The 15,120-nt window shown below is 38.8% G+C and overlaps 1 protein-coding gene across 3 annotated transcripts in view; it reads right to left on the reverse strand.

Moving 5' to 3' along the window:
- Positions 1–1,708: 1,708 nt before the first annotated feature.
- GFRA1 (GDNF family receptor alpha 1) overlaps positions 1,709–15,120 on the reverse strand; it is a 156,780-nt gene continuing 143,368 nt past the window's right edge. For all 3 annotated transcript variants that reach the window (XM_072340983.1, XM_072340982.1, XM_072340984.1), the window contains 2 exons: positions 10,363–10,419; positions 1,709–9,667 (listed from right to left, as the gene is read on the reverse strand). In XM_072340983.1, coding sequence (XP_072197084.1) covers positions 9,506–9,667; positions 10,363–10,419 — 219 coding nt within the window. In that variant the 3' untranslated portion in view covers positions 1,709–9,505. The remainder of the gene's footprint in view (positions 9,668–10,362; positions 10,420–15,120) is intronic.

A 15,120-nucleotide genomic window follows, 5' to 3' on the forward strand; every position in this document is an offset into this window, starting at 1 on the left:
GGCAGTGGAGAATTAGGGGTTGCAATTTTATATTCAAGCTCAGAAAGAGACATTCCCATAATATGCATGTGTGTGGGTTTTTTGTTGTTGTTTGGTTTTTTTTGTTACCAAAAAATTGTTTCAGGAAATGATGCTCCTGTTTCTAAATGTAAAACAGAATCCAGCAGGAAAAAGACAATAACTCAGACAGGTTTTGTTGCCAACAGAATCTGCACAAGTGTTGGGGCTGGCTGATTGCTTGGGCAGAGCGCTTTGGAGAGCAGTGATGGCTCATGGACAAGTGGCTGAGACCACCTCTTAAAATCTGTGTCATAGAATAACTCAGGTTGGAAAAGACCTTGAAGATCAGAGAGTCTAAACACAACCTAACTAAGCTACCGTGACTCTAACAGCCCTCTGCTGGATTGTGTCCCTGAGCACTGCATCCAAATGGTTTTTAAATACATCCAGGGATGGTGACTGCAACACCTCACAGGGAGTCAGTTCCAGTGCTTAACACCCCTTTCCATAAAGAAGTTTTTCCTGATAGTGGCCAGACCTTCTCTGTTAACAAACAGCACATCCAGGATTTTGCTTCCCCTTGTTGGCTCCTTCACCAGCTGTGTCAGGAAGTTGTCATCTCCCACACGCTCTAGGAACCTCCAGGACTATTCCCTATTTATTTGCTGTATTATAAATCTAGCAGATGTCTGGGAAGTTTAAGTTCCCCCTCAAGAACAAGGGAAGAGACCGTGAGACCTCACCTGTCTATAAAGTGGCCTGTAGCAGATTCCCACAGTAATACCAGTTTTATTGGCCTTCACTTTTATACTGACCCACAAGCTCTCAACTCTAGCGTCACCACTATTAATTTCCACACATTCACATTCTTTCTTAACTGTGGGCAGGGAGTGCTGATTTCCTGATTCCACTGTCATCTCAACAACCTGATGCTATGATGCACTTTACTGACAGCATAATGTACATGTGGAAGAAGGGCAGAGTGGAACATCACCTTCTGTCTGTGCACCTTCTAGGCAGTCCCATGGCACTGAATTACCCATTTGGTATTTGCCCAGTAAAAGTGGTCCTGTTGCCAGTATCACTAAACTCACAGGAACGTGTCAAAGGCTGTATGCGACCAGTAGCAATCACAGTAAACATAAATCAAGCAACCAAGACCTAGGTCAGACCCTCAGATCATGCACACAAAGGAACCCAGCTGGTTGTGCAGAGACAGCTGCGTGGTGGCACTGAATGCCACTTGGTCTCACCTGTCCCTGGAGAGGCTGCTGCTTAATAGTCAGAGCATCTGAAACAGAGACCTTGTATCTGTCCCTCCCTCTCTGTTCTCCTCCTTCCCATTCTGTCCGAATAAGAGTAAATGCTCGGATGCTATTCTCAGCTTCTACACACCAGTAAGAGCACCATGAAAGCCTGTTTGCCCACCATTCCTTCCCCCCTCCCAGACGCTTTTGTCTCCAAAGCCCTTGCAACACTCTGTTCCCATGTGTGCCAAGAGCAGCCAGCCCTCTGCTTCTGGCCCATGGGACTGAGGGCAGGGGTGGGTGTGGAGCAGTGTGTGCATGTCAGAGCATGAGTGAATAGGACCATCTGGCCTCTCCTGTGCCCATTTCCCTACCATTTCCATCTGACATGCCCTGCTCATTGTGATTTCACAGGCAACATTCGCTAGCACAAAAAGACTAGGGAGCAAGCAAGTGCACGGATATTTAAAGGGAAAAGCTTTATTTCCTGTATTCTTCATAGTGGACTGTAAAACAACAGGGAACAATGAGATCAACCTTTAATAAGCGTATTTTCTTTTCTTTCCTTTTCTTTTGTTGCCAGTTAAGCTTCCTTTCTTTTGTATAATTCAAAACAGAACAAACAACCAGGAAATATTTGTCACAAAAAACATGCTTTTTAATAAAAAAGAGAATAACGTTTATTGAGAGGGATTGTTTTCTGGATATGTACAATAATAATGTCGGAGGATTATGCTAACAGAAAATGCCAAACATCATGACTTGATTTCCAAAGTGTGAACGGTCCAAAAAGCAATGGCCTTAGAGCAATGTCTAAGTCAACAGGAACAAGTGAACAGTGGTTTAAGGTTTCTTACAACAAATTACCAGCCATTACGACTGACGACCTGACACATCATCATAACCTGCAGTGAGATGTACAGAAATCCATAAGACAACATAGAATTTACACAAGAAGGTAACCATTTGCGTAAGAATCTCCTCCAGAAAATGGAAGCGTGTTCTAGACAGGTAAGTTTGGAAAAAGAAATAGGAAAAAAAAAAAAAAAAGAATAATAATAAAAAAAAAAAGTAGGAAAATACTAATATTGGATATCCTCAGTTCACAGTGAATGCCAGTCATCCTGGGTCTAAACGCTACCAGTTTCCCTTATCCTTTCTGCCTACTCACAATTAATCCCCTTATCATTGTGTTGTAACTAAATCACTTTACCTGAACCTTCCCTTGCTATTTCCTCTTCACTGCAGCTCTCGTCTATGATGTGCACTTTACACAACAAAAAATGCAAACTTAGACATAAGCCTCAAGTGAAAGAAACATACACCTTCCCAGCATGAACAGTACTAATCACAGCTAATCATTTCTGCACTAAGTGATGCCACACAAAACATCGTACAAACCCTGTTAATCAAACTCAGTAGCAAAAACTCTGGGGGAGGGGAGAGGATGGGGATTAATAATTGCCACCAGTTATGTTTCCCGTGTGTTGCAGTCCTTTAAAGTGATTTCTTCCACTGCCTGCCTTCAGGATTTATTTTTTTCTTAAAGAGAAACAGTAGAGGGTACTGGGAAGTGATAAGAGGTTGGTTTTATGCCTCAATTCTGCTGTGACCTTCCCAGAAAGGAGGCAATGTAAAATTCAACACTATATTTTTCCTCCAGTTGTTCCTCCTACGTTATTTTCTTTACATGCTCAGCTCAGCCTGGGTTATGTGCTCCCAACTGCCAGATGCAATCCACTGAAGGGCTTTGTTCCACCTCTAGGAGTTACTATGATCTTCCCAAGTAAATTAAGGGTTAATGTGTTTGTCTCAACCCAAAGCAGAAAAGGACACTGACATTTTCATTTTATTTTGAAAATTAGCCCACAGTTCCAGCATGTTTTCTGGCTCCTGTGTTGTAAGGAAGCAGTGCTACAATTCCTGCTTCTGTATCTCCAGCCAGAGAATTCTGCGTCATGGTAGTGCCTATGTGGTACTGCTTCTATGCCAATGACCACAAAATGGTCACAAAGAAACGGATGGAGATAACAACTGACCTGAGATGGGCTTAGGTCACTGAGAGCTGGGTGGCACTAGCCAATTCTTTTCATTGGTTCATCCAAGCAGACCAAATGAATGAGCTTAGAAGGGAAAGAGAGACACCTGATGTATTTCACACAAGAATTAAATAATTAAAGGGGTAACATATTCGCACTTTACCACAGGAGTTCAAATGCCCTCTCCCATTGTCAAAGCAATGCCCAGCAGAAGGGTCTATGAGGAACTCTGCATCAATGATACCAATACAGGAGAATAGCTGGGGATGAATCAGCTGACATAGGGAGCAGCATAACACTACCTAATGTTACTTATATGTAACACTATAAAAGGTGATGGAAAACACAACAAAGACAGTGGGGTATTCCCAGGCTGTAGGATGTGAGGATAAGCTCAAGTGCAGCACCTATAAAGAAAAACAGCTTACCTTTGGAAAAACTCCAGCAGGCAAGATGCTCTTGGGCCCAATATCAACCCTTAAATGAGGTCTGGGAAGGGGTGGATCCTGGCACCACCCCTTCCAGTCACTCAAGTACATTGCATGCACCTGAGCTCCCTGGGTTTGGCCCTGCCTTCCACCAGGTGCTCAATCACTGATTCAGGCCATGACTTAGCATTTCCACTACACCATCAATTATTAGAATGGGTGGCTTGAGGAAGGCTGAAAACAAGCCTGGCTTCATTTACTGGAAGGTGAATCCCCCAAAGTGCTGCTCAGTTTCATAAGGACTGAAGGTGCTGGATGGGATGGAAGGCTGTAAGCAAAAAGGTCAATTATTCTGGTATTTCCACAAGAGGAATTTGAAGATATTTGTCCTTACATATACAACTTACAGGAAATCCTCCTTTTGAGAGATTAAAAAGTAGTGCAAAAGAATTGAAGCAAGTTAGAATCACTAAAAGCAGGGGAAAATGAGGTCAGAGGAACCCTTTCTGAAGTGGTATTGGGTTTGGCTGCTGCAATTTAGGCAGCAATTACTTTTAAGTGTATACATGGCAAAGTTCAGCTATTGGCACCTGTCAAAGGTGAAAGAGCCAAAACTGCAGCTGCCCTGGTCAAATGTGCTCAGAGAACTTTAGTGATTAGTTTAGATGGCACAGAATTATAGTACTACAATATATATTGATGAACAATACTACAGAGAAATTGGTTGCCTCTGCTCTCTTTTGAATTTCAGTCTGTGAGCTACATCTTGAATTTCTTGCTCCAGCTTGTGTGAATTCCAAGAGGCTGAGCATCTGAGCAAGAGCTGTAGGATTTACCCTCTGATTACTGACCGGCCCACAGGTAACATATCTGATAAGTATAATCTCTCCTGGGTAAACATTCCCAGATGAAGAAAGCATGGAAGGAGAGAATATGAAAGTAAGTGGTGACAATACTGAGATAAAAATGGGAATTTATCACCCTCCCTGATTTTTACCTTCAAACGGATACATCTATATTTTACAGTGTAACTTCCTACATTTGAAAAAAAATAATAATTATCATTTAGTGACACTGTTTCTATTTGACAGAAATTCCAAGTGGAAAATACATTAAAAATATTTAAATATTTCTGAAAGACTGTGAAAGTTTAAAACTTTTTATTCCTTACTCAGTATCAAACTAAATTTTAAATTCCATCTGGGGAATAGAAAGATCATGTTTTAGCTTGTATTAGCCAAACTAGTGCTAAACAGATAGAGAAAATAGGAACTTGGAATTTGCTCTGCCTGAAAAGGCGTTGATGGTTCAGCAGAGACATATTCCTGACCACAGCTTTTTTTCTCAGAAGAGGAGGCTGTAATTGAAAAACAAAGCAAAATAAAAACAAACACAGATAAAAGTCTATAAGGCAAATGTGGATTACTGTGGAGTATGGAGAAAATGACCTTCCAAAATTAAAAGCTGAAATAGCCAATAATTGAAACGTCATAGAAAGAACGGAGCTGGTAAGAAAAAGCAAATATTTAAAGATGGGAAATATTTAACAAGTCACCGGATTAATTTCTGTGCCAAGTTCATCAGAATCAAATACATTTCTGTTTGATGTAATGGACATCGGGTAGAATCTGAATAACCTCATGGGTATAAAACAAGTTTGGGGGCCTCTTCAGCTCAGATGAATTCATTCAGAAGTTTTAACGCAGAAGTGATTGCATATTTTTCAATGAGGTAGATCCACCTTGGCGTAGAAGAGGAACAATTGCAATTTATTAAAGAAAAAGTTCCAATTGCTGTGCAGATATTCCCACCTCTTACTGCTTGCTGTGATGGAGAGCAGGTCCTAATAGAATCCAGCTCTTTTCAGAGAATCCCAGTGCTAAGTATGAGATACTCCTGTCACTTGCCATACACGTGATTTATGTCCCTTCAGGGGGCTGTTCTGAGTTTTGCTCTTCTCCTTCACTGGTTTCTCACCATCTCTTCTCTGTGGAAATATCATTGAGATTAAGCCAAGAATCACAAATTAAGATCAGACTGAGATTTTAAGGTGATTCCTTCTGTTTTGTTCATTTCCAGCCTAACTGCAAGCAAATAATGTCTCTGCTCACATTTTCAGTCTACTGACTTAAACTCCTCAAATTATGAACAGCCTCATTTTCTAAAGGTTGAGTCTTACAAGGATATAACTTCATTAAAACAAAATGGGCTGGAAATAGGTCTCCAGACAGAGTCTGCAAAATGCTCTGAAATGATTAAGAATTCCCGTTCCTTCTAATTCTTCCTAATGACATGGTGGGAATGAAGCAGTGCAATGGGATGGATGGAGGCTTGCTGCACTGCCCTCAGCACCTCTCTCCCTATTCCCTTGGAGACAGCCAGGCAATGAGCAAGCAGTCAGTGCAATGAGGGCTGTGCTCCTTGTTCCTGACCAAATCATGGCACAGGACCAGGTGCAGGATGGCTGCATAGTGCTGGATGTCTCCATCTCCACTGGTGCGCCTGAGGGGCAGGGAAAAGCCTTGATTGGTATTTTTTTTCCTAAAATGCTCATCATCCTTGCCTCTTTCCTTGTGGAATTAATACCTGTTTAAGTACTGCTAAAACATTAGCCACATAGTTCAGTTCAGAGCGAATTTAATCTTTCTGAGTACTAATCTTATGGAGAAACACACTACTCAAGCTATTTAACGTGGCAGTGTATACACACTCCTAATAATACTAATGACAACATCTGTTCTATGACATTAAATGAAAAAGATGACTTGTAAATGTTTATGGTAGCCCGTGATTTAATTTAAACACAACTGAATTGGTTAAATTTACAATTTAAACAGTAGGTCATCTGTATGTACATCCTGTATTTGGACAGTTCCTATATTATTGCTACATTGGTAAAATTAATGTGTTAATGGACTATATAAAAGCCAGTCTTTGCTTGTTGGTTGAGCACTCAATACACGGCATTTTAATGGCTAGAAGGGGAAAAATAAAACAATCTGCATACTTCAATACTGTAGTAAATGACTGCATTTGACAAGGCCACCATGCTAAATTGACATCATCCACACCACGTCCAATTTCTAAAAATCCTCCAATATTTGCATGATGATGTCTGTAAAAACCTCATTAAGTGTCAGACTCTTAGGGTTTTTTCCCTCTTGCCTGTTTAATAAGCAATTTATTTTTTTAATTAAGAATTCAGTATCCTTTTAATTTAGGAAAGAAAGCTTGAGTGCTCTGTGTTGTCTGTGGTAACATGGCTAGCTGTATAAAACACCATTTCCTCCTCTACTGTATCCATAATTGTATTTCCAAAGGTAACTCTCATTGAATCAGATAACTAGACATTTATTTTGTAATCAGAAGCTAATTAGGTTGTTGTTTATAGCATAAGTGATCAATAGCTTTTGTTCTGGATCACAGTGTCACAGCTCTAATAATTTATATTAAATACTGATACTGTAATCAAATGTATAAAAGCTTCAAAAAGCTACGCACTATACTGGGAGGTTATTAAAATTCCTAATACTGCTTAAAATGTTTAATGTGATGAAAACAAATGATATTTTAAAGAAAGCTTTGTGGATCAAAGATGGATTTAATAATTGTAATGTTTATGAATTTGTTTTGGAAATATTTTTAATTGGGTAATGTCAGCCTTCTGGATCGTAACGCTACATTCATTTCCATTTCAATAGGTTATACTATCAGCTCCTTTTGACATAAAATAATTTGATTTATTTTTTAAATCATGAATCTCATACTCTTCTGTTGTCACTAGTTTTCAATAATTTGATTAGTTTCTACAAGAAGAGCAATAGGAACCACATGGGCTTTGCTGGTAATGATATGCTATATATTTCTTCTCCAAAAGCAGTTCCAACACCTTTGAAAGTAATTTGCAGTTTCTTATCAGCACAGAATTAAAGCGTAATACTGTCTAATTTGTTATGTTCAGTGGCACAGAGTATCCTAGAATTCTATCACACAGACAGTGCTTTGAAACCTATATCATGTGACCATAATCAAGAATACATAAGTGAATCCTATAATTTCTGGAAGTGTTTGTTATTAACTAAGAAAAAGCTCAAAAGATGATCTGGTCAGTAGGCTTAATGATCTCTTAGTAAAAGGCCTATTCTGCACACTCCCAAACCTCATTGTGTAATTTAGTTAAACAGTAATTTATACCTTGCAGTTGTATAGCAGATAACTGATCCAGGCATTTCAAAGCAGGCTTGGGCAGTATTGTGTAAGTCTCAGTGTAAATCTGTACATTCGACACAATGAGCTCTTTGCTTGGTAAAATTATCTTCTACTCCCAAGAAAAACAAAAACTGATTGCTGTTGAACATTCAGACACAACTGCTTGTAACCATCACCAAGCCGTCATGGGAAGATATGAGGACAGCCCTCAGGAGAAACACTGCCTGTTTGATGACGCTTAGAGCTTTAAAGAATCCCTTCCAGATACTGCAGAAAGTCACCACGAGCCAGTACACGCTGTCAGTGTCACTGAATGAAAGCCAAAGCGATCAAATCGTGTATGCTGACAATACTGCCATCCAAACCATTAAAACGTTTATGGAACAGGTCTTGCAAACAGCTCATCATGTCAACAATCCCATGGGCTGCAGTAAGGACTACGAGGTTGAGAAATGCCTGCCACATGGGTGAGCGTGCATGACGCTGCCTTGTGACTGGATCAGCCATCCTTCTGTGCTGGTTTTAGCAGTCTCAGTAATAAACCAAGGTTTAAACAATATCCTTCTGCCTTTTTTTTTTTTTTTCCCTCTACAATGTTGTGATAAGAAAAGTAAGGTATGACATTCCTGTAACTTTCTGAGCTGACATCATCAGCTATATATAAACAGATAATGCCATTTTAGTAGAGCAAATAAAATGCATATCTTTTTAATTGAATGAACAGTATAATAATTGGACTATATTGTCACAATGGAAGCATAGAAGACCAGTGACTGTACAGCTGAAACCCTGCAGCAAAATTTTTTTCTACTGTTCATCCTCAAAGTTTACAAAATGTATGTTTATGGAGCTTTCACAATGGCTGCTGCTTGTTATTTTAAAGAATCTTCACCCTTGTTAAGGCTAGATGATTATAATTAAAAGATAAATGTTTTGTTAGAAAGTTCTATGCCACACTCTATGAGAATTTAACTGAAAGACATACATTATACCTGTATGCGAATTAGAATGGCTTCTCAGCAGGGAATGCAGAATCACTTACAGGACGTAAACATTTAAATAGGAAAATGCTAATACACTGAAAGAGTTTAACATCAGTAGCAATTTATCAAATGAACAAGTTTCATAAAGTCCACTCTCTGGGAGAACATTCACCGCTAGACAAAAGCCTGGCATCCTCAATAATCTGGAGTTTGATCAATTTGAAAACCAAAACCATCCAATGAGATAAATAGGACCTTAAGAAAACTGCCATCCTCCTTCTCAGGTAAAGGCCAGAATTAATATACTTTTTAAAATAATCCAACCAGATCGCTTTACAGGCAAATTTATACATTGTCTCTTTTAAACACCGCATGCCCAAAAGCCTCTTGGGTTTGGAATGTAGCACTGCACCAAGTATTTCACAAAGCCTCTAAATATCACAAGAAGCTTTTTTAGAGAGAGAAAAAAAAAATCCAGCTGACAAACTGTTCTAGCAGGAGTGCCTCAGCTTAGCCCCCAGACCTGGAATTCCAGATAAACAACAGAGGACAGGAAACAGATTTTTTTTTTTTTTTTTACATGTCCTTTTGCAATGCAGCTACAAGACGACTGATGAGCTTAGGAACAAAAAGAGTGAGAGTGCAATTGTCATCAGAATGAGTGGTGTGCTTGGGTAGAAGCTTGTAGGAAGAGCAAATGAATTCTCCGAGGATATGTGGCTGGTGGAGACTTCTGGTGTGTTGTCGTTCCCAATAGCATTCTGCAAGACACAATTATTTTCCTTGGTCACCGTTACACATTGTCATTGCAAACTATTTAAATCTGTGCCATGGAATTCATCTTCTCTTTGTTCATGTCCCACCCTCCACTCTTACCTATATATCACTGTCACAGATTGGAAGATACAAAAGGCATAGAAATTGAAGTCAAACGATAACGTTTTAAAGTTAAGTTAAAGGATGAAAGCAACATTAATGCATAACATCAGCACAGCATGACTCAGAAAAAAAGGAATAAAGTATTAAGAGATCCCTACTTTAACAATGGTTCCATGCATAAAACTTGCTGCTCTTATGGATGACATAGTTTTGAGCCACCAGCACTTATCATGCTCATTTTAGAAAAAAATAAAACAATTCAGCTTCTACATAGTCAACACAACAACTTCAATAATAAATTGATTCTGGGCTCCAATAGAGAAAATCTAATCCCTGGGATCAGAGGAGATGGAGGATTCCAGCTTATAAATTTTTTTCTTTCCTCCTGATTGTGGTATTTGCATGCCTTGTATCCCGTGCTAGCAATAATAGAGCAGTAGGCAGGCAAGTATAGACTTGTACATCAACGTGAGCCTCAGTAAGAAAAATACAGGTATAATCACAGAATCAGAACAAAGAGCATTTTATATTATGGGGCACACCTGTGCTATGAAACACAGAGGATCTGCACTCTTACCTCATTAAGACAGAGTTCTGCATCTACAGATTCATTGGTTTTCCGCTTCTTCTGTGCCTAGAAACAAACACAAAATTTACTCCCTGTACATTTATACACAGTCAGCACAAAACAATTAGATGAATTCACAAGGGTTGTCAAACTCCTATGATTTCAACAGTGATTTGCACACGATTAGCAAATAAGCTTTCCCAGTGTAACAGCATGTTTTCCATTCTGATTTGAATTTACAATAAAACTTTAAACTAAGGGTGCTCAGTAATTACAATGATGAGAGCTGCCAGCTGCAAAGAACACGTTGTGTTCTGTGGCCCCTTAAAAATGATGCTGGCTGTTCACAAGAAGAAATGAAATATGACAGTTAATAATTACCACAATATTACCGAACAGTTGAAAAAAAGTACTATATTTCCAAGCCTTAGGAAAATGCACAACATGTGAGCATTCTATCCTTAAGAATTCTTGCAATTTCTTCATGTATTATTTCCAAAATTTAAACATAGTTTTAATAACTTGCATGGCTGCCACATTGTCTCTTCTGGATAAACAGAACGTTTAATGTCTTTTAACATATGTACCTGTAAGTCAAAACGAGCTGTTTGTTTACATTATGCTCACTGACTGTTACATATGGAATATTAATAAATGCATGAACATTTCTGATGATCAAAGCCTCCAGAAAATGAATCTGAAATACCTTCATCTACATCTTACAATGAGCATACAGTTGCTATTACTGAATGCTCTCCACGCTGGGTCCAGAAGGAAGCATTTGCGGTGGCAGCATTGCACAGAATGAAAGCAATAGCATGCACTCTGTCTGCTATCAGAAGGTGTTTAATATTTCCATTGCTCAAGTGAACTTGACTGGGCTGGGAGACTTTTCAATAATGGTTTCGGCAAAGATGGATTGGACTAATGGTCATGTGAGGAAGCGCTAACCATTTGGATTATATACGTCCCAAAAATTCAGTTCTACATACAGCCTTTTTGTTTAATATCTGAGAGCCTTTTGGTGCTGCCTGAGGATACAAAATATTCTATGACCTAATTGCTGATTTTAGAATCCAAATGAAGGAACTGAACATTAAGAAGCACATTTTCATGACACTTTTGTATATAAAATAGATTTACTAGAGACAATTGGAAACTTAAAACAGCTGGGATTTAAGTGAAACAGTTTAGTTATAGTAAGAATGCTTATTGTATACATGTCCACAGTTTTAAAATATATGCTAAAATAATACCTCAATTAATTAATAAAAACCCTCCACAAAATCTCTCTTACATATCCTTTCTTCTAATTACTACCATTAAAGTGGTTATGGTAAGCATAAATTAAACTATCTAAATGGAAAAAAAAAAAGCCTCAAAGTAAACTTACTACAAGAAGAAACAACATAGTGGTGCCTTCCTGCTGTGTTTGCAATGATGGTGGTTTCCACACCAACTAGGAAACACTCTTAAATAACAGCTGGGGAGATTTCAGCTCTCAACTGGATAGCCAAAGGAAGATGGATAAAGAAAGAGAAACTGGACTTCAAGCCTGATTTTCTTTTATCCTATAGAAACTACACTGAATTGAAGTTTGAGGTTTAAAAGGAACTATAAGCACAGGTGCTCAGATCTTAGCTGTGTAAACTACAAGGACTGTAAAACCCCCCCTAGTCTGACATTCAGTGCTAAATTTCCTAGTCCACAGAAGCCTGTCAGAAGGATTGTTCATTACTGCGTACACCTGCTCTAGATTTGCAGCACTGCATTAACCACAATCTACTCTTGCTAGTTGGTCACCACACTACCAGTCAACATTTTTCTTCCTTCAGTTCTGTGTTCCTCAAACCACAAAGAATAAAAACATCTTTATTTTGTTTATATGCAGTAAAGTCTTCCCTAGCTTCATTCAGGCAGAAAAACAATAGCAGACAGCAGCTAAATCATATTTACTTCTGAGGACATTATTTTAAGGGTTAAATCGACAGGCAGAAACAAAACCAACACACACACACACAACATTTGTTTCCAATCATTTTGATCAATATTCCCTACTTTTAGCTTAGAAAGTAGTACTGCTCTGTATTCACAGTAATTTTAACATCATCACTTACTCACTTGCAACCTCTGTTATCAAGTCCTACACTCTTAGAGTTGGAAAGTAATTTTAATAATCAGGCAGATTTTTCTCCTGTTAGAGAGGATAAATTCTTCCATTTAAAAATACAGCAAAAAATGCAGCCTCTTTTTTTGGGGGGGAAAGGCAGAGGGAAGGAAAAAATATCACTTTGAAGATGGGATGAGACATTATATGCCAAGTTTCAAATTGGAAGAGTACATTTTTACTGTTGAGTTATAAACCTGTAAAAATGGGTTATAATGGAAATGCTGGCATACGTTGCACTACTGTAATACAACGGTGCATCACTAAATCACAAGTAATGGAGAAAAAAAAAAAGCCCTGTGTGTTGAATAGAGTGCTATAGAAAGCATATGTCCTGTAATTACAACCTAAAGGGAAAATTATTTCTTCCTGAGTCTTCTACAAAGGGCTCTACAAGCACCAGAACTGCTGTATTTGTGCCACAGTGATTGAACACCCGATAAAAGGTAAAAAATAAGGATTTGGATGTTGTGATGACTGTCCTGGTGGAAATACACCCAAGCAGGGAGATGTACTTGAATTACGGAGGATACCCTCAACTATTGGATATTACTCTGCAACATCTCCCATTGTCCTAAAAAATTAAACAACAGAAACCCATGCCCATCTTGTACAGCTGCAGACAATTCACACAGTAAGCACTGATGCCATCAACAACTGTGGGAAATGAGAGCTGTTTGTTATAACAGACTCTAAAGACTGAGCACCAAACCCCCACCTCAGGCTTCCTACCTGCCTGATGAACAAGGCAAGGAGGTTTCCTGAAATGGGCTGGAAACACCTAATTCTGCAGGAGTAAAATAGCACATGCAATTGGCAAATAAGTCAGTATTCAAACTTACAATTATTTTGATTTTATTATAATACTCTTATCTATTGACAAGAAAATCTACACAAATTTCATCATTCAACAAAAGATAAGCTGATAAAAATAATTTAAAAAACAGTGAAAGAGGCTTAAAATAACTGGTTAAACATATGGAAAGAGGTATGAAATCTCTCACTGAGGTAAAACAGCTTTTGCTAATGACATGTACTCAGCTGTGACATGCCTCTGACTGTACAGTGAGTTATGTGAGATGGGCTGACACTCACACTGGCTTTGCAGGGAACTGTAATTCAGTAATGGGGGCTACTCTGGCACAGCTGCCCCCATACTGCCAACAATTTTGCACTCACTTAAGCTTTTATATTCTGTAAAAATGAACATCTGCTTTCATGGAGTCTTATCGCTGTGATAGCACAAGCAACAGATTATATTTAGATATAATCGTATTCATGCACCTCATGATGAGCTTCTCAGTACACTGCATTTGTCACACAAGCCCAGTTTGGGCCCTCACAAAGCTCAGCTTTCAGTGTTCAAACGAAGGTGTTGGGCTTGGTCAAGGGTCGGTAGAGAAACCAACTGCATGTCCAGGATGGAAAATGTCCTCATGCCTAAAAGCAAAATTTTACTTCTTCCCTTCCCAGAAAGAAATGAGGAAGGAGACAGGAGAGGAGCTGTTGGATTTACCAAAGGAGAAAGAAATGTTGTTTATAGAGAGATTTCTTATCCAGTTTTCATTTAAGGGATTACTTCAAATGAAATCTGTGGGCCTCCATACTCCTTCTGCCCTAATGCCTCCTAAATGACTTCATGTATGTACGACCTTGCTTGACACACCCTTACCTAGAATTCTCTTGCCCAGCACCTAACAACTATTGTAAGATCTCCCAAACCTAGTAACTCTTCTTCCCATACCTCAAATTCCTCAGCCTCCATCCTTTGCAGACACTTACAGGCAAGAATTTCTCCCCAGAAATGCTATGTTACAATTATGAATCCAACTTCTACAAATCATAGCTTTACATGGTTAATAAATGCATTAAACATTAGAGCAGTATCTCACCAGGAGTCCGTATTCACATTATTTATGGTTTGTCATCCAGCAGTATTTTTATATATCCACGATAGTGTGCATATCTATGTTACTCACAGCAAACAAAAGGTCTGACTGGGGACTGCTCCAAATGGAGATAAGGTTTAATTTGGAGGGAGAGGAGGGAAGGAAAAGGATGTAAAGGGAACTGAATGCAGTGGAGCTGAATGCAAACAGGCACAGAGTAAGCAGCCAAGTTCAGAAACCAGTCCCTTGCTGTCAGCTACACACCTTGGGCCTTGTGTGCCTTATGGAACTTATTGCTTAGACACTGCAGAGAGAGACAACAGAAGTATCATTATGACAGATATCTGCTGTATTGGTTGTTTTTCTAGATAATTTTAATGAGCATGCCTCTATCCTCTCCTGAGATGCCTGGTTAGCTTTGCTCATATTAACAAGGCTTTCTGAAAAAGAGGGACAAATTTCCTGGAATACATCCTTCAAATGACCACCCTTCTGAAGTAGCTCTAACAAATGAGGGTGCACGTTCTCTTCTGTTCTTTTCTTGTGTTGATTGAAGAGATTTACTATGCAACTAAGCTGTTTTTCTAACAGCAGGACACAAACAATAAGCAGAGAAATACACAGACTGTAAAAATGCAATCACTTTAACTCTTCTGTGCACACTAAGTGGTAGGTGCATCTATCACAACTGTCAATAGTATTTTCTTATTA

The sequence above is a fragment of the Excalfactoria chinensis genome, chromosome 6, assembly GCF_039878825.1.
Source record: "Excalfactoria chinensis isolate bCotChi1 chromosome 6, bCotChi1.hap2, whole genome shotgun sequence".
In the NCBI taxonomy this organism is placed as follows: domain Eukaryota; kingdom Metazoa; phylum Chordata; class Aves; order Galliformes; family Phasianidae; genus Excalfactoria; species Excalfactoria chinensis.